Raw genomic sequence first — 23,735 nt, forward strand, 5'->3', positions numbered from 1 at the left:
GTTTTCCACTCCAAGTGTTTCATTTGCTCGGGGACTGACGGGAAGAAGGTGACTTTCTATATCTGTTCGGTTTTCAGCAGCTCCAGGAAGCGAAAGGCAAGTCTTGCTGACGGCAAGATATATTTATGCTGTCAGTAAACAAGGTGGATAAGGGGCTGCGTCACAGCTCAGGAATGGGCTGGCAAACTGCTGGCTCATAGCATCCTGCTGCAGGCTCCCCGGCAGTGGCAGCCGAACTTCTGTTACTCCACCCTGCGCTGACGGCTTGGAAGGGTGCACAACTAAAATGGTTAAAGGACAAGCAAGCAAACCAAGCCCTCTGCAAATAGAATCGCCTCCCGATGCTTCCTTTTATTTTAACCAAGCGAGTCAACCAAACAAAGAAACCGAGAAAAGAAACAAAATCCATTCAGACATGACACTCTCCACTGTCATTGAGAATCGCCCATGCCTGCTTAATACTAGCTGGCAAAAGCCAGCTGGAAAAAGAAGATAATCTAGCATTTTTCAACATTATGTTTGAGGGGTTTGGGGGGGGGGCAAATAAAGCAACTCCCAATTCAATTCCTAGCAGCATGCAGGCAGAGGGGTTTTAGTCTGCTTGCACAGGTGCCCTGAAATTATCCCCCCGAAGGGCCTTTTTAACTTGGCCTTTGACACCTGAGATGTATATATCCAGGAACCTCCTCCCTGCCCACCCCCCCCACCCCCGCTGGGCAATGCTGTAGAGGCCGGTGCAACATCACTTGGCTGTTTGGCCTCCTCTGCCCCCTCAAAATTGGGGGTGGGGTGCTGAGCCCCCCTGAAATATACTCGGAGTCGAGAGTGGATTTCATGCTCTTTATTCAGCTCATAGTGGCGAGGAGGAATGGAAGTTCCCCCAGAATGTCTGCTTTATATACATTATTTACACAATGGGCCCCACGTGATTGGCTAATTCCAGGATTCATCTGTAGGCCAATCAGGTTGCAGATTCACTTCCACCTGGAGCTGGATTGGGTGGCTCCTGTGAACCAATCAGACTGCTGCATTCTGAATCCTATTCAACTCAGTACATAACACCCCTGATAAGGAATATGGAGGGGGCTGACGACACCTATGCCCCCTGAGACAAACAGAATAAAACACAGACCAAATTGAAGAGCAGATGAGCTCATTCTCTTGTACAAAAAGAAATCAACCCTATCAAAGGTTGCCCTGTGTTGTAAAAAAATAGGGTGAATTCTACGACAGACACACCAACCAGAACAATCCTGAGGCCATTTTGACTCTCCCAAAAGGACCTCAAATATTCTTCTGCAGTAGGAGAAAGGAAGGAAATAGGGAAAGCTTCCCCATTGTCTTTTCACTTGCAAATCCACTTAATAAAACTGCCTGGAATGGAGGGGGCTTACCCCTCCCTGCAAATCCAGTATTGCAAATTCCTGTTAAGCTAAACTGTCAATAGGGGTAAGTTTGTAAATAAGAGATTCAGGTAACTGAAGTATTGACCTGGCTACCATTATCAGGTACAGTGGTACCTCTGGTTAAGAATTTACGGTAATTCGTTCCGGAGGTCTGTTCTTAATCTGAAACTGTTCTTAACCTGAAGTACCACTTTAGCTAATGGGGCCTCCCACTGCTGCCGGGCGATTTCTGTTCTCATCCTGAAGCAAAGTTCTCAACCCAAGGTACTATTTCTGGGTTAGTCTGTAACCTGAAGCGTCTATAACCTGAAGCGTCTGTAACCCGAGGTACCACTATACCTTGGCAGGCAGGAGAGAAGCAAAGTTCTCAAATTTCTGTGGGAGACCATCTCCCTTCCATGATACTTTTTGGGTGTTCCTTGGCTAAGGTATGGGCCATTTCAAAAGTCTTTAAAGGGTCTTGCACACTTTTGTTCTAGGTCTCTCTTACCTCCTTGCAAGGAGGGGGAGGGAACTCTTGTTCCAACAGAAAAAATAAAGATCTGCCTTGCTTTCTCTGGATCCTGCGTCCATCCATCCATCTCTGACCAGTGATGGACTTAGTCCAGGGGTCAGCAAACTTTTTCAGCAGGTCCACTGTCCCTCAGACCTTGGGGGAGAGGCTGGACTATATATTTTTTCTGGGGGGAGAACGAATTCCTATGCCTCACAAATAACCCAGAGATGCATTTTAAATAAAAGGACACATTCTACTCGAGAGCCAGTGTGGTGTAGTGGTTAAGAGCGGTAGTCTTGTAATCTGGTGAACCGGGTTCGCTTCCCCACTCCTCCGCATGTAGCTGCTGGGTGACCTTGGGCTAGTCACACTTCTCTGAAGTCTCTCAGCCTCACTCACCTCACAGAGTGTTTGTTGTGGGGGAGGAAGGGAAAGGAGAATGTTAGCCGCTTTGAGACTCCTGAAGGGGAGTGAAAGGTGGGATATCAAATCCAAACTCTTATGTAAAAACATGCTGATTCCAGGACAGTCTGCGAGCCGGATTTAGGTGATTGGGCCGGATCTGGCCCCCAGGCCTTAGGTTGCCTACCCATGACTTAGTCCCTTGGGGAGTTTGGCAGCAGAAGCCAAACCCCAATCATATTTCTACATCGCCTAAATCACCTGAGAAAGGGAAAATGCAGAACAGTATGGGCGCACTCAGAGCTTTCGGAACCGGGCGAGGCGAAGTAAAGGAATACCATCAAAAAGCCACCAACCAGCCTTTGTTGCTCCTCCTGGTGCTTTTTCAGCTGTTCCACCATCTGCTGGAACTCTGCCTCTTTCTCCTGCTCCTCCAGCAGAGTTGCATCGTTCTGTTCGGCATAAGCCATCGCTACCACAGCCAGGATCAGGTTGATGAGGTAGAAGGATCCCAAGAATATGATCAGGACGAAAAAGATCATGTACGTTTTCCCAGCCGCTCGCAAGGTCTATGGGGAAGAAGAAGAACGTCCTGTCACCCTTTCTACCGAAGGACCCCTCACCTCTCACTTCAGATACAGGCTTTTTGCTTTCTGTGCATGCTCAAGGGCACCTCTGCATGTTGCTACTTCACATGTTACCTTAGCATTTGAAAATATAATTCTGGGACTGGAGACTAAACTGGACAAGGCTGTCACTGGATCTCTTGCCTGCTTACATTTCTGTAAAAAGCAGCCCAAGATTCAGGTCAGGGCCATGCTGTTGGTGGTGTGATGGATTTAACCAGTAACAACAACAACAACAACAACAACAACAACAACTGTATTTTAATATTTTGTTGGAAGCCACCCAGAGCGGCTGGGGAAGCCCAGCCAGATGGGCGGGGTATAAATAATAAATTGTTGTTGTTGTTGTTGTTGCATTTTTTTATACCCTGCCCATCTGGCTGGGTTTCCCCAGCCACTCTGGGCGGCTCCCAACAGAATATTAAAAAGACGATAAAACATCAAACATTAAAAACTTCCCTAAACAGGGCTGCCTTCAGATGTCTTCTAAAAGTCAGATAGTTGTTTATTTCCTTGACATCTGATGGGAGGGCGTTCCACAGGGCGGGTGCCACTACCAAGACGGCCCTCTGCCAGGTTCCCTTTAACCTCACTTCTTGCAGTGAGGGAACCGCCAGAAGGCCCTTGGAGCTGGACCTCAGTGTCCGGGCTGAACGATGGGGGTGGAGATGCTCCTTTTATTGCCCAGCTAATTTTAGGCTCTGGGCGTAATGGACTTGTGGGAATCTCCTCTTTAGAAGTAATATATATTACTCCACTTGTTTTGAAATGTGGCAAGTGAGTCCTGCTGCGATTGGAGACATTGCCGCTCATTCTGATAATTCAGCCCTGGACGTTTAACTCAAAGTCTTGCCCTGGGTTTAACCATTTCCCCACATGCCGTTTGCCAGGCGGAAAATTGTTCACCCATGGTACATTCTTCCAAACTCTCTCTACCTCCAGGAACCTTTCCCACAATCAATCTGTCGTCCAAGGAAACCCTGTAGAGGATTATAGTGAAGGGGAATGTTTTATTAGAGTGCACACACAGTTTGTGTAAATTGCAGGTCAAGCCTATTGAGTTTCACCTTTCAGTTAAGGATGTGTCCCCAGAATGCACTCAACAGTCTCCAGCAAACCCAGGTTGCAAAGACAAGACTGACATGGTGGGCAAGGTGTTTATTTCAGGAATGTTTGTCAGCTGTTAGTGATCTTCTTACTGCCCTTGTTCACACACCAAAGTAAACCACAGCCATGATCTCTGGCTTAGCGTCACATCCAGACCAGGGATCTAGCAAACTGCAATCGGCAAACCAAGAACAATCCTTGACTACAGACCATGGTTCGTTGGGACAATAACAAGCCATGATCCCTGGTTTGGATCTGATGCTAAATGAGGAAACATGGTTTGTTTCCTCCTAGTTCATGCTAGCAGCAAAGAAGACACAATTTGCCTGTGCCTGGTAAACCATGGCTTAGCATTACCATCCAATACTTACATGTGAACCCCAAGGAACCCCTAATGAGCTTCCGTGGAACTACAAAGCTCTCCGGAATATAGAATCATAGAACTTTAAAGTTGGAAGAGACCCTGAGGGTCCAATCTCAACTAGATCATACATGCAGCCCCTGTTTTCTTGGAACAATAACATAACTTGGCCTACCAGTTGAAAGAGGTTCTCCCAGTAGTCTTGAGTCATGAGACGGAACAGGGAGAGGAAGGCCCAGCTGAAGGTATCATAGCTTGTGTAGCCGTAGTTTGGGTTCCGGCCAGCTTTCATGCAGAGATAGCCTTCTGGGCATTGCCTACAAGAGGGAGGGAAGGATGTCAGCAATGACATCATGCAAGGAGAGGTCATAAGAGCAGCACCAAGTTCCTACTAAATCCATGCAGAACCCAGGCATGAAATATCCACATTCCCCCCGCCTCAATATAGAATTGCCAGCTTTACGAATTGCATAGCTGCCCATCATCCAACACTTTCCCCCAGCAGAGAATTACAGTAACCAGCTACCAGGTAATGATGGAGATCTGCTCTTGTCAGGTCTATTGACTCTTTGAATTAGAACAGGGCTAGACGTAGAACAGGAGACCTAAAAGGTAAAGGACCCCTGGGCGGTTAAGTCCAGTCAAAGGCAACTATGGGGTTGTGGCGCTCATCTCATTTTCAGGCCGAGGGGGTCGGCGTTTGTCCACAGACAGCTTTCCGGGTCGTGAGGCCAGCATGACTAAACCACTTCTGCTGCAACGGGACACCATGACGGAAGCCAGAGCGCACGGAAACGCCGTTTACCTTCCCGCCACAGTGGTACCTATTTATCTACTTGCGCTGGCGTGCTTTTGAACTGCTAGGTTGCCAGGAGCTGGGACAGAGCAACAGGAGCTCACTCCATCGCGGGGATTTGAACTGCCGACCTTCTGATCAGCAAGCCCAAGAGGCTCAGTGGTTTAGGGGGAGACGGGACCTTTAGTCTCAGCAACTGGTTTCATGCCGTAAGACCTACAGGGAATGAGCTGCTGCATCCATTAGGCCTGACACTCTGCCAGATCGTGTTTTTGGCTCATCCAAAGTTAACTGCAACTTTGAACTCTGTTGATTTATCGACCAGCTCGCTCTGTGACAGCTAGCCGATATGGTACCCTCTAGATGTTGCAGGATTCTAAATCAGTCCCAAACAGCGTGTCCAATTATCTCAAGGAGATCAAAAACATCTTGAGGGCGCCATGCTTGAGGGACTCCACCCCCCACCTCACCATTCTTTAAATCAGCGCAGTTTTCACACTGATTTTAAATGATCGAGTCACTAGAAGACAGATCTCCCATTCCAAAGAGCAGGGGTCATCAACCTTTTTGAGCCGTGGGCCGGTCCACTGTCCCTCAGACCATGTGGTGGGCCGGACTATTTTTTGGGGGGTGGGGGTGGGGAATGAACGAATTCCTACACCCCACAAATAACCCAGAGATGCATTTTAAATAAAAGGACACAGTCTACTCATGGAAAAACACCAGGCAGGCCCCACAAATAACCCATAGATGCATTTTAAATAAAAAGACACATTCTACTCATGTAAAAAAATGCTGATTCCCGGACTGTCCATGGACTGGATTGAGAAGGCAATTGGACCGGATCCGGCCCCTGGGCCTCAGGTTGCCTACCCCTGCCAAAGATGGATCCGCGGTCTGGACAGATCTCACTCACCCTGCGTCGGAGCTGTTCCCACAGAGCAGAGCATCAAGCGCACCCTCGAGGAAATAAAAATTTTCTTCACAAGAAAGAAAAGGCAGGTGTGAGAATAAATTTCGGACTGTAACACAATTGCAGTTTTAAAGCAATGAGTAGAAGAGTCAAACTAGATATGATACAGGAAAGCCGCAATCAGGATCTCAACCAGAGAAGCTGAAAGTTAAAAGCCATCTTTAACTTTATGGCAATGAATGTCACAAGTCAGCGATGTGTTAGGTGAAACATCTCCTTTTGTATGTCATGCACCGAAGTTTCATTGGAAGACCCCGTGAGTCCTGGATGAATGAATCAATTTATTACGGTCACAGACCAGAAATAATGGGCAAATACAGCGATAGAGAACATGTAAATATACACAGGTTGAAATTTAAATCTGTAAGCTAGAGCACAGTAAATAATACAGATACAAAACATTTAAAATACGTAGGTTAAGACCTACAGAGAGGTTTCCCTCCATCAGCTTTGATAACACTAAGACCTGTGAGTTTTAACCTGTGAGTCTTAGTGCTATGAATTTTTTTTTTTTGAGGGGGGGATCTCTCAGTCAAATCCTGGAGCGACTTCCCTTCAACTAGCAGAAATAGAATCTGCAGGTTTCGAGCTGAGTCTTAACTGAGAGTTGCTGCCATTATATGCATGTAATGTATTTTAAAAGATATAGTTAAGGTGGTGTTTTTTTTAAGTGTTATCAAGTGGTGAGAGACGCATTCATGTGTGACCCACTCCTGAGAACTAGGCTTTGCACACAGACGGTTCCAAGTTCAAGTTCTGGCGTCTGGGGTTAACAGGAAAAGGAAAGATTTATTTCTGTCTGACAGAAGATCAGACAACACGGTTACACGGATAAATGGCCGGACTTGGTTTAAGCGCTCACCTAGACTTTCTTTCTGCACTACGTATCTAAGCCATAGGCCCTGCCTTTAAAGCTTTATGTCCAAGCGAGCTTTTTTAAAATCCTGGCGGTTTCCTCAAGAAACCCCACATTTTACTGCTGAATCGGAGCAAGCAGCAATTGGGTTTTCTGTGGATTGCTGTTTCGTTCGATTAAGCAGTAAAATGTGTGTTTTCCTGGGGAAATCACTAGGACCGAAAAACAACAAACACACACACACACACACACACACACACACACACACACAGAGAGAGAGATACAGACCTTTGCCTGGAAAGTGCGAAAGCATGTCTGGATGAGCCCCAAGATAACTTATTTATTATTATTATTATTATTATTATTATTATTATTATTATTATTATGTTATTTATTAAATTTGCATACCACCCTATGCCCATAGATCTTGGGGCAGTTCACAACATAAAATCACAATATAAAAAACACAAAATACGTAATAGATTCTAGCATGTGTATGTGGGGGAGAAACCTAAATTATATAATTTAGGATCCGAATGATTGGTATTAGTAATTGTATTATAATTTGGCATTGTTATAATGAGGCTATTATCGGACTGTAATTGAAAACTAAGAAAATTATTATCAGCAAAATATGTAATAAAAATAAAAAGACAAACCTCGAATCCCCCCTTCATGCGCAAGGAACTATTAAGGAAAGGCCTTTGTGATACAAGCTTGTAAGAGCCAACAGAAGGCTTTGTCTTACAATCAATACATTTATGTACAATACAAATACCTTTACTGGCATTACAAGTTAAGACATTTCAAATCACTGGGGTAAGTTTAAAAGGGACAGGAGTGAGACTCAAGAGGGTGACAAGGAATTCGACTGTTCTGCTTCACCCTTTCTATTCCCTAGAGCAGGGGTCAGCGAGATCTACCTCACCTGGGCCAGTTCACTCCCACGGAGATTGCTCCCTGGGCCAGATTGTGTCTGTGTAGACGTGATTATTGGCGTCTGTGCATGTGCAGGCGTGATTTCCGGCGCCGCGAAGCGAGTCCCCACTCCGACCTGTGCCGGTTTAGCACAGCGCACAGGGACTCGCCGAGCAGGCAGCTCAGTTCGGGGGTGGCTTGGGGGCCGTTTAAATGACCCCCGCGGGCCACTTGTGGCCCATGGGCCGCAGGTTGCTGACCCCTGCCCTAGAGGGATGATTCATTAAGAACCTCATTCGGCTTTCTCTTGGAGCCGTGGGTCGGAGGTCCAACACCTTGCTCAGCATCTGTTTGCGGAGTCTGCTGTGCAAGGTAAAGGGACCCCTGACCATTAGGTCCAGTCGTGGCCGACTCTGGGGTTGCGGCGCTCATCTCGCTTTATTGGCCGAGGGAGCCGGCGTACAGCTTCCGGGTCATGTGGCCAGCATGACTAAGCCGCTTCTGGAGAACCAGGGCAGCGCACAGAAACGCCGTTTACCTTCCCACCAGAGCGGTACCTATTTATCTACTTGCACTTTGATGTGCTTTTGAATGGCTAGGTTGGCAGGAGCAGGGACCGAGCAACGGGAGCTCACTCCGTCGCGGGGATTCAAACCACCGACCTTCTGATCAGCAAGTCCTAGGCTCTGTGGTTTAACCCACAGCGCCACCCGCGTCCCTCTGCTGTGCAAAGGGCAGTCCAAAAGAATATGGACCAGCAAATCTGGCACTCCCTGACTGCAGGCACACAGGCGGGCCTTGATAAGGAATTTGCGAGTATCTACCTGTGGTCACTGCAGAGGGGAAAGCATTTGTCTTGCGAGCATAAAACCGCTAGCACTTAATTGCACATTTAGCTCATATACAAATGTATTTATGTATATGAGCTAAATATGCAATTACTGTATTTTTCGCTCCATAAGACGCACCTTTTCCCTCCTAAAAAGTAAGGGGAAATGTCTGTGTGTCTTGTGGAGCGAATGTGTGGTGATCGCTGGCTCCCTTTCCGGCCCAGGCCTCCATGGTTGAATGTTCTGCAGACGAGGCTGTTTGTTTCCCCAGCGACATGAGACTGGCTCATTAGATTATCTGTCTGGAAACTGTAGAAACGGCTCCCTTTCCTTTCCTAAAGAAGCTGCAGAACTGTGAGTTGAACCCCATAAGAACAGGATTTTTTCCCCTTTGCAAAGTAAGCTCAACAACTTTGAGCTGATCCTTAAAAAATGGGTCTTTTCCCCATTGCAAAAGAAGCTGCACAACTGTGAGCTGATTCTCAAAAAAGGGGGCTTTTCCCCTTTGCAAAAGAAGCTACACAACTGTGAGCTGATCCCCCCCAAAACAGGGTTTTCTCCCTTTCCTCCTCTAAAAACTAGGTGCGTCTTATGGTCAAGTGTGACTTATGGAGCGAAAAATACAGTAAATGCTAGCGGTTCGGGTTTGAGATGCCCACCTGGCACCGCTCCAGGCCAAGTCAAAAGCGATAGCATCAGCAGCTCTGGAAAATGCAGCCCTTACCTTCGTTGTGGATGTACTCATCCCAGTCAAAGGTCTCGTTGCTATACAGGGTGCCGTTGTCGTACAGGGTGCCGTTGTCGTACAGGGTGCCGTTGTCGTACAGGGTGGCGTTGCCCATGAAACCGCCATCCAGTGTGTCGTTGGTGAACGGCGGCCACCGCACACACTTTTGCCGCAGGTTCCCCATGAAAAGCTGCAGGCCAATGAGGGCGAACACGGCCAAGCAGAATACTGTGAGGATCATGACATCAGAGAGCTTCTTCACAGACTGGATCAATGCACCCACAATAGTTTTCAGCCCTGGTTACATGGGGGGAGAGAAACAGCATTACTTACAGGCAACAAACTGAGCTTAAAAGGTAAAGGGACCCCTGACCATTAGATTCAGTTGTGGCCAACTCTGGGGTTGTGGCGCTCATCTCGCTTTATTGGCTGAGGGAGCTGGTGTACAGCTTCCGGGTCATGTGGCCAGCATGACTAAGCCGCTTCTGGAGAACCAGAGCAGCACACGGAAACGCTGTTTACCTTCCCACCGGAGCGGTACCTATTTATCTACTTGTACTTTGACGTGCTTTCGAACTGCTAGGTTGGCAGGAGCAGGGACCGAGCAACAGGAGCTCACCCTGTCACAGGGATTCGAACCGCCGACCTTCTGATCAGCAAGTCCTAGGCTCTGTGGTTTAACCCACAGCACCACCCACATCCCTAGTAAACTGAGCTTAGTGGCTTTATAAAAAAAAAAACCACCCAATATCCTACTCTCTCTCTCTCTCAATTTGATTTTACATATTTAAATTTACAGTCATATCACAACACATCCAAAGTTACAAGATTCTCCCGAATCTCTGGACTTCCCACCTTCCCCTCCGTGGGTTCTGTTATTAAACCTTTTCTATGCATTTTTAAAAAAGATAATCCTGATTATTTATAAATCCATTGTATCCATAGTTCTCATGACATTACAAGCATTATTGCAGTCCTGCTAATGTTTTCAGCTGCTTACAGTGTTCTTTAAGGTAAATTATAAATTTCCTCCATTCCTTATTAAAGTTGTGGTCTCCCTGATTCCTGAGCTTTCCGGTCAGTTTTGCCATTTCGGCATAGTCCAATAGCTTCATTCTTCTCTGGTAGGGACCAACATTTATTTTATTTTATTATTTATATACCACCCTATACCTCGAAGTCCCAGGGTGGTTATAATGCTGTTGGTTGGTAACAAATTATTTCATTTCATTTCATTTTAAGGCACAGTTTGCATTGAACATAATTTCTAGCAACTGACATGCTCTGATGTCAGGGACTGGCAGGGACGAGGGATGTGGGGCTGAAGTCTAACTTGGGAGAGGGGTCAGTGATTTGTGAGGAACTGTGCCAGCCTAGAGTCAAGTGTTGGAGGCGGGGAACCTCCAGTGCTAGAAGGTCCAGGGTCCTTCCCTGCTTTCTCCTGCACCACAGACTCCCAGAACCAGGAGGGGACTGAAAAGGGATGAGCAGAGGAAGCTGCCATTCAGGAGCAGTCTCTGGCTGTGTGTGTGCAGCCCATTGGGGGAAGGTACTGTCAGCATCACCCTTGAGCCCGTGCACCAACTGGACTCATGCACCTCAACCCCGACTGGGCTAGGCGAGCTGGGTAGCACTGCCAGAGACCTCCTTTCTCACAGGAACAGGTCACAGTGCTGTGGACTCACAGCTTAGAGCTGAGAGCACCGGATTCACTGTCTCAATAATACAGTCGTTGCGCAGCAGAGTTTTGCAGAGTCTTGCAGAGTATAAACCACTCGGAGAGCAGCTCTGTAGAATATCTTCCTTTTATTCTGTAACTACAACTATGATACAAAACTATATACAGAGCTGAATATTCTAAGCATAAATCAATGCTACACTGAGAGTCTGCAGCTGCACTTAGCAGCAACCTTATCTCTAGACACGATCTCTAACACTCTCTCTCTCTCCCCGATACACTGACTGACTGACTCTCTCACACACACATCGATGTGGTGCTGAGGCAGGATAAGTAGATAGCAGGACACGCCTCCTCCTCTCTGGAGAGTCAGCAGAGATCATCAGGAGATTCTTGGGTATGGGAGGGGTGAAACCAGTGGTGGGGGAGTGGTCCCTTGTTGCTCCAACTGCTCCATAGAGTGCAGACATTCAAATAACTGCCTGGATGTGTGATGCATGTAGGTATCCGGAGCTGTATAAAGGTAAAGGACCCCTGGAAGGTTAAGTCCAGTCAGAGGAGACTATGGGGTTGCAGCACTCATCTTGCTTTCAGGCTGAGGGAACAGCTTTCTGGGTCGTGTGGCCAGCATGACTAAACCACAGTGGCACACTGTGACAGAAGCCAGAGCGCACGGAAACGCCGCTTACCTTCCCATCACAGTGGTACCTATTTATCTACTGGCACTGGCGTGCTTTCGAACTGCTAGGTAGGCAGGAGCTGGGACAGAACAACGGGAGCTCACCCTGTCGCAGGGATTCGAACCGCCGACCTTCTGATTGGCAAGCCCAAGAGGCTCAGTGGTTTAGACCACAGTGCCACCCGTGTCCCAAAGTATATAAAGTATAGAAGCAACTGTAAGTGTTACCTTTGACAATAGTTAACTATATACCATGTGCATTCCTTTGGCTGGGAAGCAGCCTTACGTTTTGAGCTGGTTTTCCTGCAATATAATTTAAAGCCAAATTGGTTTGCAGAGATGGGGAAAGCAGCAGCTTTTACCCGTATTTTTGCATTGTAAAGAGCAACCAATGCACTGGATGAGGCTTTCGCCTTATAGTGTACAATGGCATCTTCAAAAACTAGGATCTTTACATTTCCACGTTTCCTGCAGTTACCTCTTTCCCTGAAGAAGATCAAGAGTGTCCTTTGGTAATGTTTTCTACAGATGATGTTAAAAAATATTTTGGGTAACAGGCAACTCTTGGGCATAAAGCAAACCAAGAGCTTCCAGACCCATACAAGTTGGGGGCCCGAATGAAGTGCGTCCAACGAATGCTCCCCACTGGAAGCAAGTTCATCTCTGATGCATATGAAAAATGAAATCTGCCTGAAGGTGTGATAGGAATTTTATGGTCTTAGATATATGTTAAATGTTCATAAGTGTACCAACCAAGCACATACATAGATCAGCACAGGAAGACCAATCTGGAACCATTTTGATTCCTAAACTGAGTAAATGTTTTCTCTGCAAAGTCAAAGTGGGAAACCTCCCCATTGTCTCTTTCCTCACAAATTCTGTCTTAAAGACACATTTAAGATATGAATAGGGTGTGAGCCTGTGACATGGCCCAGGAACTAAGTATTTATCACTACAAAAGACTGGCCAGGCTCCCCAGGCAATCCAATCAAGTAACCTGCCAAACAGGAAATAAACAAGGACAGGAGAAAAACAACATTCAAATTTCTGTTTTAGACCGCCTTTTCTGTGATGTTTCTGAGGGTGGTCTTGATCTACAGGGTGGCAATTTCAAAAGTCTTTATAAGGCCTTGCACGGCATTTTTCTGGGTCCCTCCTCTCTCCTGTGGGTGAGGGGAGCACCCTGTTGCAACAGATCAATAAAGATCAAGCTTACTAGCTGCTTTGCTTCTCAATATTATCTGGTTGGCCTCTATTATTCTCTCCTACTAATAGGGAACCTATGTAAGGACTCTATATGGGCTCTTGGCTACCCCATAAGGGAAAAGGGCAATTTTTGTTTACAGCAAAGGTCTTCACCTCCATCAATGCCACCCTCCCCATTACCCACCTGGAATGACTGTGATGGTTTTAAGCGCCCGGAGAACCCGGAATGTCCGTAGAGCAGAGATGTTGCCCAAGTCTACGAACTCTGTGACGTAGCTAGAAAAGAGAGGGCAAGCGAGCTGTTCATTGAAAGGCAACATAATAAAAGTAGAAACAAGGGTTATTGACAGGCAAAGAGAGGGAAACGATGCCTCCGGGGATGGAACTATGTAGGAGACACAGCTCTGAAGTCAGTTGTGACGGCAGCAAATCTCCGAGTTAAAACCAGGATCTGCGAACAGCATTTGACCCATCAAGGGCACCAGAGCTCAGCTGAGGGAAACAGTGCCTGAGGAGATAAGACTGTGGGATCAGAGTCAGCATGCGGGTGAGGGCAAGCTGAGCACCTTTGCTGTTAAAAATGGACCCTTTGCCTCTTTCATTGGGGCAGAGCCTGGGTTTAACTAGCTGCTGTTACAATGTCCAGTTTGGACTTGTGTCAGGATGCTGAAAAGATAGGAAAAGGCAAAGCAAAACGTTTGATCAGTCATTTACTTTGACAGAAAGTGTATGGATGCTTTAAAATCCTGCACATTTCTTCCTCAGGAGAAGAGGAATGCTAAATATTGCTTTGCAATCTTGCTTGTCACATGGCGGAACATTCAGGGTAACATTTACAGAGTTAAGTTTCCTATGGTGTGGAAAACACTGGTATCTCTGTAAGAATTGTACAGGTTTACAGGTTTACAACTGTACAGGTTGACCAAGCATGATAGGGAAATGGAAGGAAAAACACACGAGCTGTTCACAACAACAGCAATAGAGTCTCCTTATATTTCAGAGGCTCGCAAGTTGTCAGGGGGTGTTGAGTCCACCAGAATTGTGTGTCTCAAGTCTCCTTGGCAATATTTAGTAAAGGAAACATTCGCTATTATGCCATTACACTTTCTGTGTCTCCAGCACTGCAACCAGGCGCCAATAAACTAGAGCAGGGTGATATAAGAATTCTTAGGTCTCAAATATAAAATAAATGTTGATTATTGCACAAGGTAAACACACATACGTAAGTATATAAACTACATGTCTGAAATAGTACAGGAGAGCAATCCTGAAGTCATCTTGACTTCTAATGACTCTTAAATATTTCCTCTGCAGATGGAAATATCTTGAACAAACCTTTCCCAGTAGTTATTTTCACTTACAAATGTTACAAATCCTGTTTTAAGGGCATACTTTGTGTATGAATAGGGAACACCTGTGACCTGGATTCAATAACTAAGATATTTACCATATCAAAAGGGAAAGGACCCCTGGACGGTTAAGTCCAGTCAAAGGTGACTGTGAGGCTGTGGCACTCATCTCGCTTTCAGGCTGAGGGAGCCGGCATTTGTCCACAGACAGCTTTCCGGGTCATTCCAGCATGGCTAAACTGCTTCTGGCACAACGGGACACCGTGACCGAAACCAGAGCGCACAGAAACGCTGATTACTTTTCTGCCACAGTAGTACCTATTTATCTCCTTGCACTTTGACGTGCTTTCAAACTGCTAGGTTGGCAGGAGCTGGGACAGAGCAACGGGAGCTCACCCCGTCACGGGGATTCGAACCGCCGACCTTCCGATCGGCAAGCCCAAGAGGCTCAGTGGTTTAAACCACAGCGCCACACATGTCCCTGTGAAAAGACATACAACTCTACACAAACCATCTCCCCTCAACCTGGTAAAGGCTTCTAGTCCTGTGCAGAAAGCCGCTAGCAGCTCTTCCTCCCGCGACAATTGTGTTGCACCACCATCCTTGTGACACAGTGTGTTGCACAAGAAGGACTGTGTATGTACTGTGACTATCAGCTGATCTCCTCACCTTGTTAATTCCCTAAAGCATTGAGTTAAACAATATTGTGTTTTGTTTTTTTCTAAGTTTTAGAACAGGGCTAAACTTTTTAACCCTACTCTAAGTCCCACAAAGTCCCACAAACATGAGAGATTTAGGGCCCATCCCCACTTCCGCATGTCTCGCACCTAGAAAGCACAAGTCCACTTGCCTTTGCCCTAGTGCTTTGCTCTGGAAAACTCATTTCCTAGCGCTAAACTCCCACCTCATCGCGGGGATCAGCAAGCCCAAGAGGCTCAGTGGCTTAGGCCACAGCACCACCCACGTCCCATCAAAAGGATGGCCACACTGGCCAGGTAATGCAATCAGTGACCATTATAAAGCATTTTGTCAGACAGGAAACAAACCACACTCTCAAATTTCTGTTGTAGACCGCCACTTTCTGTGTGGCACTTGTATGATGCTTTTCATGTGGTCTTTGACTAAGGGGTTGGGCAGTTTCAAAAGTCATTAAAGTAGGGTTAGTAAAGGTAAAGGGACCCCTGACCATTAGGTCCAGTCATGACCGACTCTGGGGTTGCGGCACTCATCTCGCTTTATTGGCCGAGGGAGCCGGCGTACAGCTTCCAGGTCATGTGGCCAGTATGACTAAGCCACTTCTGGTGAACCAGAGCAGCGCACGGAAACGCCGTTTACCTTCCCGCAGGAGCGGTACCTATTTATCTACTTGCACTTTGACGTGCTTTCGAACTGCTAGGTTGGCAGGAGCAGGGACCAAGCAACGGGAGCTCACCCCGTTACGGGGATTCGAACCGCCGACCTTCTGATCGGCAAGTCCTAGGCTCTGTGGTTTAACCCACAGCGCCACCCGCGTCCCCCAGGAGACAATAGCTAACTGGAAATATGGTCTCAGTGCTTGCCATCACCATACAGTACATGCATGAGGATTTCCACCCCACACCCACATGCTGACGCCCTCTGGTTTCCCCCAGCTGGTTTACCACATTGCTCCTGCTAAATGCAACATACGCCATAACGATGACACTGAAATCCAGCCAGTTCCATGGATCTCTCAGGAATGTAAAGTTGTCAATGCAGAATCCCCGGGCCAATATCTTGATCATAGACTCAAAGGTGTAGATGCCAGTAAAAGTGTATCTGTGAACAGGGAAGGGTTACGGAGGGCAAGGGAAGCAGAATTAATAGCAAAAAATATATATGCAAGGTTTATTGCTGATATTTAATATATCTATTAAATATCTTGCATCCTGTTTTCCTAAAATGCCTCTCGATCCAATAGCATAAAAATAGAACATGTTGTAAACAATTTGCAGCAGAAGAAAATAGGGATACCGTATGTTCCGGCGTACAAGACGACTTTTTATCCCTGGAAAATCACCCAAAAAGTCGGGGGTCGTCTTATACGCCGGGTATACGTGTTGGGAAGGAGAGGGAGCCGGTGAGCAGAGGCATCCCTTCTGCCATTGCTCCTTCTCCCTCCCCACAGAAGGCAGCGTGGAAAGCCCTTCCGAGCGCTGCGCTCGCTCGCCCACCCGCCAAACGCCTCGCCTCGGGTTGCTGCTGCTGCTGCTGCGAGAGCAGAGGCAGCGGAGGGGTGCGCGCTCTGCCCCTGGCGGCACTCAAACTCTATAACTCTATAACTATAACTCTAAAACGGAACAGCAAAAGTTGGGGTCATCTTAAACGCCCAGTCGCCTAATATGCCGGAATCTATGGTACCTTTTGCAAGCAAATCTTAAGTTAGAAGGTAGAATTTGCTGGAATTTTACTTCCTAAATTCATATTCACCCTAGAGCCAGAGATCTTTCTTAGAATCTGGGACTATTTTAAAACTGGGTGTACTCAAGAAAATGAACCTAAGGACCTTTGACACTCAGGCTGTAGTCTCAATTGCTAAAGGGATGGATTTGGGTTAATGAACCTATGCAGGGAGAGTTGAAAACAAAAGGTGGAAGAGATGGGTGTATTCACTCACTGGTTATATTCACAGATACCACAAAGCCAAAATAATTTGCATGGCTTTAAGCAGTGAAATAACCCCACAGCCTGCCTTTTAATCTCCTCCTCATATCAGCCGGGTTACAATAATACTGCTTCTCAGGGAGTTTGCGTCACCCGCCTGATGTTTTTGAAGCATTATAGTTACTGCAAGTTTTCTGATCACACAAGGTTCCTCGTCTGGCTACCCCAGCTTCGCTTTTGGATTAAGAATGCCTGTAAGCTGCTCCTCTGGTTCCATTTCCCCCTCCCACAGCCCAGCCTATAGTGACCAGGCAGAAAACTGGTAAGAGAAAAAGGGAGGGGGGAGAGAAAGAAAGAAAGAAAGAAAAATAACACTTACTCCACATCCTTGGCCCACACTGGCGGGTCACTCATGGTCATGAAGACACAGTTGGCTAAGATGGTGATCATGATAAACATGCTGAATAATTTGAAATGAGGTCAAGGAAATGCATCAGGCCTCTGCTCAAATTCCCAAGACAAACCCGTTTGGTAAAGACAAGAGAACAACAGCCCTGTTGGGTTGTCTCCACCCCCAGCGTCTAGCCCGGACACGGAGGTCCAGCTCCGAGGGCCTTCTGGCGGTTCCCTCACTGCGAGAAGTGAAGTTACAGGGAACCAGGCAAAGGGCCTTCTCGATGGTGGCACCTGCCCTGTGGAACACCTTCCCATCAGATGTCAAGGAAATAAACAACTATCTGACTTTTAGAAGACATCTGAAAGCAGCCCTGTTTAGGATTAGGGTTAGGGTTAGGGATCGCTACACAGTGAAAGCAGCAATCCCTCTTGCTGTTCTGGCTTCTGGGATAGCTGCGCAGCCTGCATTCGCTCCATAAGACGCACACACATTTCCCCTTACTTTTTAGGAGGGAAAAAGTGAGTTTTATAGAGCAAAAAATACAGTATTTTATAGTACAGTACATTGTTTATTGCTTTCATTTTATGGATCAATGGTCTCGTAAGACAGTAAAATTCATATTAAATTGCTGTTTTAAGGGTTGTTCTTAAAAGTCTGGAACAGATTAATCAATTTTGCATTACTTTCTATGGGAAAGCGCGCCTCGGTATTGGAACGCTTTGGTTTTGGAACGGACTTCCGGAAAAGATTAAGTTTGAGAACCAAGGTACCACTGTAGACATTGTTCAGCTGGTGACAGTGAAGTGCTTGTATCCACCAAAAATTCTGCAAATGGAAACGCGAGGGCTTTTTCCCACAGCTGGAACTGAGCTCCAGCACCTCTCAGGTGGGCACTATTGCCCTTTGAAGAGAACAAGGGAGGTGTTCACAGTGAGTTGTGGCACCTTTTTCTCTAGAAAAATAGCACTGGGAAATCGTATGAGGAAAAGGGTGTTTATCTTCCTCACGTACTACAAGAAAGCAAGGACACTAAATGACACTTTCGTGAAATACTCAGCTGGCCTCTGTCGCTGCAGCCGCCCCCTTCTGGTCCTACAAGAATGACTATGGCATCAGCAAAACCCCACAGCTTCTCCCAAGTGAAACCATGCCATGCGCGTTCTCAGCGAGTGCAAAGGATATGAATGTATAAGCACTTGGATGGCACCTCTCCGGACAATATTGAAAGGATCCAACATATAGAGAGCAGGGGTGGCACTGAACCGGAAAATGCATTTTCCTTTGTTGAGGAGGATGTACGTCTGAGGAAGGGAGAAACAGACATTGCTATTAACCTCAAGTCATGGCAAGTTCTCTTTCAAAACAACGACTTAGCCTGCAAACTTACGTTATGTTGGAACCAGAATGAGGACTCGCGGCTTCCCGAGCATAATGTGGCATTTGGAAGCATCTATGAGATTATTGCCAGCCAGACACATAACAAAATATGTTATGTGCCGTACTGTATTTCTGCAGCGAAATGTTATACAGTCATACCTCAGGCTACAGCCACTTCAGGCTGCGTTCTTTTGGGTTACGGACCGCTGAAACCCGGAAGTACCGGAATGAGTTACTTCCGGGTTTCGGCGGTCGCGCATGCCCAGAAGCACTAAATTGCGCTTTGCGCATGCGCAGAAGCGCCGAATCGCAACCTGCGCGTGCACAAACGTGCTGCTGCGGGTTGCGAACGCTGCAGGTTGTGAACGTGCATCCCACACAGATCACGTTCGCAACCCGAGCGTCCACTGCAAAAGCATCTTTATTTTAATAGTGGTGTGAACTGTTTATGTGGTGTTTGCTTTATGAAACCTGGAGCGTACTTGCACATAGCATGCTTATAATCTTGCAGGTACAATAATGCATACAAGATGTGAGAATTGTTCATAATTTTAGCAGAACTGGGGAAGGAACTTGACTTTTGTCAAGATTAAGAGTGAGGCAGGAATTGGGGGGAAATCTGTGTGGGATAAGCACAACAGAGATGCGTCTGACTCAGTCCCAGGTTCCTTAAGTTGAGCATCACTACTTGAGTAAACAGTGAATACTGACCTGTTCTCAGACTGCCTTGCCTCTTTCTCAGCTCAATTGCCTGCTTAACTCCAGGCTTCCCGACCTTATAAATTATTATTATTATTATTATTATTTAAATATCTATACCACCCTTCATCCAAGGATTACATTCTGATTTCTAGCCATGAGTCACTTTCTGGTTTCATAGAATATTTCCTAAGGTGCCATCTTTGTTTTCCTCAACACTAGTAAACTGTTGCATAAGAGGATGGGTGAGTCAATATGGACATTTCGAGGGCAGTAATTAACCGATGAATAAATTAAAAAATCATAGCATTTATGATGTACTCCTGTATATGAGCATTCAGCCTGAGCCATTTCCAAGTCACCTTCACACCTCAAGCAACCCAGGACAGCCTCAAAGGACTAGCTCACATTCATCTATCTATCATCTATCTATCTATCTATCTATCTATCATCTATCTATCTATCTATCTATCATCTATCATCTATATCTATCTATCTATCTATCTATCTATCTATCTATCTATCTATCTATCTATCTATCTATCATCTAGCTATTATCTATCATCTATCTATCTCTATCTATCTATCTATCTATCTATCTATCTAATCTATCTATATCTATCTATCATCTATCTATCTATCTATCATCTATCTATCTATCTATCTATCTATCTATCTCTATCTATCTATCTATCTATCTATCTATCTATCTATCTATATCATCTATCTATCATCTATCTATCATCTATCTATCTATATCATCTATCTATCTATCTATCTATCTATCTATCTATCTATCTATCATCTATCTATCTATCTATCATCTATCTATCATCTATCATCTATCTATCTATCTATCTATATCATCTATCTATCATCTATCTATCATCTATCTATCTATCTATCTATCTATCTATCTATCTATCATCTATCTATCTATCATCTATCTATCTATCTATCTATCATCTATCTATCTATCTATCTATCATCTATCTATATCTATCTATCTATCTATCTATCTGTATTTCCTAAAATATTATACACTGCTTGATTGGGGGGAAAACAACAACCACCTCAAAGCAGTGCTTGAGTTATTCGCTTTCCAATTCCTACCCAACTCCTCCTGCTTACTTTCTGATCTTTGTAGAATGGGTCCAAGTCTTCCAGAGGCACCCCGATCAGCTCTGGGGGAGGGTCCCCATAAATCATTGGGAGACTTCTCCCTTGCTCCAGGTCACTCCGGGGTTTGGCCTCCTTTTCTTCCTCGTGAAGCTCCTCATGCTTCGGCTTCAACTTCTCGGCTTCTCGCTCCGCGATCCGTTTCTCTATCTCCTGGAGGGACTCGCGGGTGAATGGGCGCAGGCACTCTGGACCAGGGATGTATGGTGGCGGGGCGGCCATCTTTGCATTCTGCTCCTGGGCCTATTCTGCCTGCTGCTACGAGGCAATGGTGGGGGGGCTGCAAAGACAAGAAAGCGGGGAAAATTTTCATTTTGCACCAGACTGTACAGTCATACCTCGGGTTACTGACCCTTCAGGTTGTGTTTTTTCGGGTTACGGACCCGCCGAAACCCAGAAGTACCGGAACAGGTTACTTCCGGGTTTTGGTGATTGTGCATGCACAGAAGCGCTATATCATGCTTTGTGCATGCGCAGAAGTGGCAAATGACCCGCGTATGCGCAGATGCGCCGCTGAGGGTTGCGAGTGTGCATCTCACACAGATCACATTCGCAACCCGAACGTCCACTACAAACTCATTCATAGCGCTGTGGTCTAAACCACTGAGCCTCTTGGGCTTGCTGGTTGGAAGGTTGGCAGTTCGAATTCCCACGACAGGGTGAGCTCCCGTTGCTCCGTCCCAGCTCCTGCCAACCTATCAGTTCTAAAGCACACCAGTGCAAGTAGATAAATAGGTACCACTGCGGTGGGAAGGTAAACGGCGTTTCCGTGAGCTCTGGTTTCCGTCACGGTGTCCCGTTGCGTCAGAAGCGGTTTAGCCATGCTAGCCACATGACCCGGAAAGCTGTCTGTGGACAAACAGCGGCTCCCTTAGCCTGAAAGCAAGATGAGTGCTGCAACCCCAGAATCGCCTTCCACTGGACATAACCGTCCAGGAGTCCTTTACTTTTACCTTACAAGCTCATTCATACAATGACTGGATGCATTCAGACAACCACAGACCCTCCAAGTGTCCCTATTTTCCAGGGACAGCCCTGGATTTACAGAAGCCATCTTGGTTTCTGGTTTAATCCTGGAATGTCCCACTTTTCCTTAGGACGTCCCTATTTCCATCGGATAAATGTTGAAGGGTATGGAGTTATGTGTCCCCCAATCCAAGGAGATAAATAACTCTACAAACTTTAGAAAATACCTGAAGGCAGCCCTGTATAGGGAAGTTTTATTAATGTTTAATGTTTTATTGTGGTTTTTACATGTGATGGAAGTTGGCTAGAGTGGCTGGGGAAACCCAGTCAGATGGGTGGCGTGTAAATAATAAAATGATGATGATGATGATGATGATGATGATGATGATGGTGATGGAACAGGACTCCCCTATTTTCATTGGAGAAATGTTGTTGGGCCAGGTATGCTGCTGAGGCAGTGGGACCCTGCCTCCAATATACAGCCAGGTAGCCTTTGGGCCATAGCTGTCAAGCATCCCTTATTTGGCGGGAAAGTCCCTTATCCCAGCACCGTGTCCCGCTGCTGTCCCTTATTGATGATGTCCCTTAAATTTCCCGGGTTTCAAAGGAACCAGCTCCTCTCCCTCCCTCCCTGCCGGCCAGGGAGGAAGGAGGCTCCAACTGTGTTGCTTGGCTGCGTTGCTCACCCAATAAGGAGTCTAAGAACGACTGGGGGGGTGGAGCTTGCATGCCTTGTGCCGATCAAATCGGCCGCGTTGCCTGGGGACTCGCCCTTGCTCAGCGCTTCCCAGCGGAGAGGTGACAGTGGTTTTCCTTGCTGCATCCCCTTTGCTGGGTTGCTGTGCTGTGGGAACCACCGCTTGAGGCTTCGTTGGGCTGCTGGCTGGGCTTTCTGCCTTTGGCTGGGAGGGGCTCAGAAGTTGAACATAGCTGTGCTCTGAAAATCCCTTATTTTGGCTGCTGATCCCTTATTTTTGAAGCTGCTGGTCCCTTATTTTCAAATCTGTAAGTTGACAGCTATGCTTTGGGCAGCCTCCTGTGCTTGGCAGTTTCTCCAGCTGCTGTGGACCATCAGAGAAAGCGTCAGGTTTCAGCAACAAGATGACTCAGGCCATTCCTCCCAAGGAAGAAGAGGAAGAGGCAGGAGGAGGAAGACGCATGTAAGATGGAAACAGGGCTGGGGCTCACCGTCATCAGGGCTGCTCCGGGGCAGCTGGAAAACGGCATTTTAAGCTCCCACAATGCTCCAGGGCACTGAGGCGATCAAAATGGAAGCACTCAGGTCCAGCTGCCCCATGTGGAGTGCCTTGGGCACCCAGCCTGCTGGGGCACTGGAGCCTGGCAGTTGTCCGACGATGCCAGGTGCAGATTCCAGGCCGTCCGCTTTGCCACTTGTCAGCCACACTGGACCCCTAAGTAGGCCTCTGCCCCCATTCTAGCAGTCAGCCCTTCCTCATTTATTTATTTCAAAAAAAAATTATCCATTTTATAACACAAATAAAAAACACAAACAGAAAAGACAAACAAAATGAACAAATTCTTGTCATATCCTTATTTTTCTAAACATTGTTAAATGGGCTTCCCCACCTATCCGATTTTCATTTGACTTCATTTTTAGCAGTTTACATATATCATAATTTCTAACCATCTCTTTTTTTAAAATCACACTTAAAATAACTTCACATTTTATCGCTTACAAATAATACTATTTTAAAATACCCTATCTTTTACTTCTAACCCTACAGCCTATATCCACTTCCAAAGCTATTCTAAGGTTTAAATATTAACATATATTTTTCAAATATTCCTTATGCCCTTCCTCAGTGAAGTCTACGCAAGCAGAGCCTGCCATTTCGCACGCTGTAGATGATGAGCTATGTTTTCTGAGCCGTGGGTTATTAGCAGATCGTTATGTTGTTGTTTTTCTCATTATTGCTGGTTTTTAAAACCAAAACCACCACCTTGGCTTTGGGATAAGTGGAGGTCATTGCAGAGAAAATAAATGCAGCAATAGTCAGAGGAGATCTGTAGTCTAATGCCGGGGAGGGGAAGGCAGTAATTTTTGGCATGAGAATTAGGGTGTTG

General features: G+C 46.3%; 1 protein-coding gene across 5 annotated transcripts in view; it reads right to left on the bottom strand.

Annotated features, from left to right (window-relative positions):
• Positions 1-23,735, bottom strand: part of SCN4A (sodium voltage-gated channel alpha subunit 4) — a 116,164-nt gene that overhangs the window by 71,285 nt on the left and 21,144 nt on the right. For 4 of the 5 annotated variants that reach the window (XM_083708934.1, XM_083708935.1, XM_083708932.1 and 1 more), the window contains 9 exons: positions 20,637-20,964; positions 18,610-18,730; positions 17,412-17,499; positions 16,079-16,207; positions 13,246-13,337; positions 9,496-9,795; positions 6,111-6,174; positions 4,574-4,715; positions 2,661-2,873 (listed from right to left, as the gene is read on the bottom strand). In XM_083708934.1, coding sequence (XP_083565060.1) covers positions 2,661-2,873; positions 4,574-4,715; positions 6,111-6,174; positions 9,496-9,795; positions 13,246-13,337; positions 16,079-16,207; positions 17,412-17,499; positions 18,610-18,730; positions 20,637-20,906 — 1,419 coding nt within the window. In that variant the 5' untranslated portion in view covers positions 20,907-20,964. Of the gene's footprint in view, positions 1-2,660; positions 2,874-4,573; positions 4,716-6,110; positions 6,175-9,495; positions 9,796-13,245; positions 13,338-16,078; positions 16,208-17,411; positions 17,500-18,602; positions 18,731-20,636; positions 20,965-23,735 lie in introns of all 5 variants that reach the window. The other variant, XM_083708936.1, reaches the window with a different exon arrangement.

The sequence above is a fragment of the Podarcis gaigeae genome (genome assembly GCF_964106915.1).
Source record: "Podarcis gaigeae genome assembly, chromosome: 13".
NCBI classification, from domain to species: Eukaryota; Metazoa; Chordata; class Lepidosauria; order Squamata; family Lacertidae; genus Podarcis; species Podarcis gaigeae.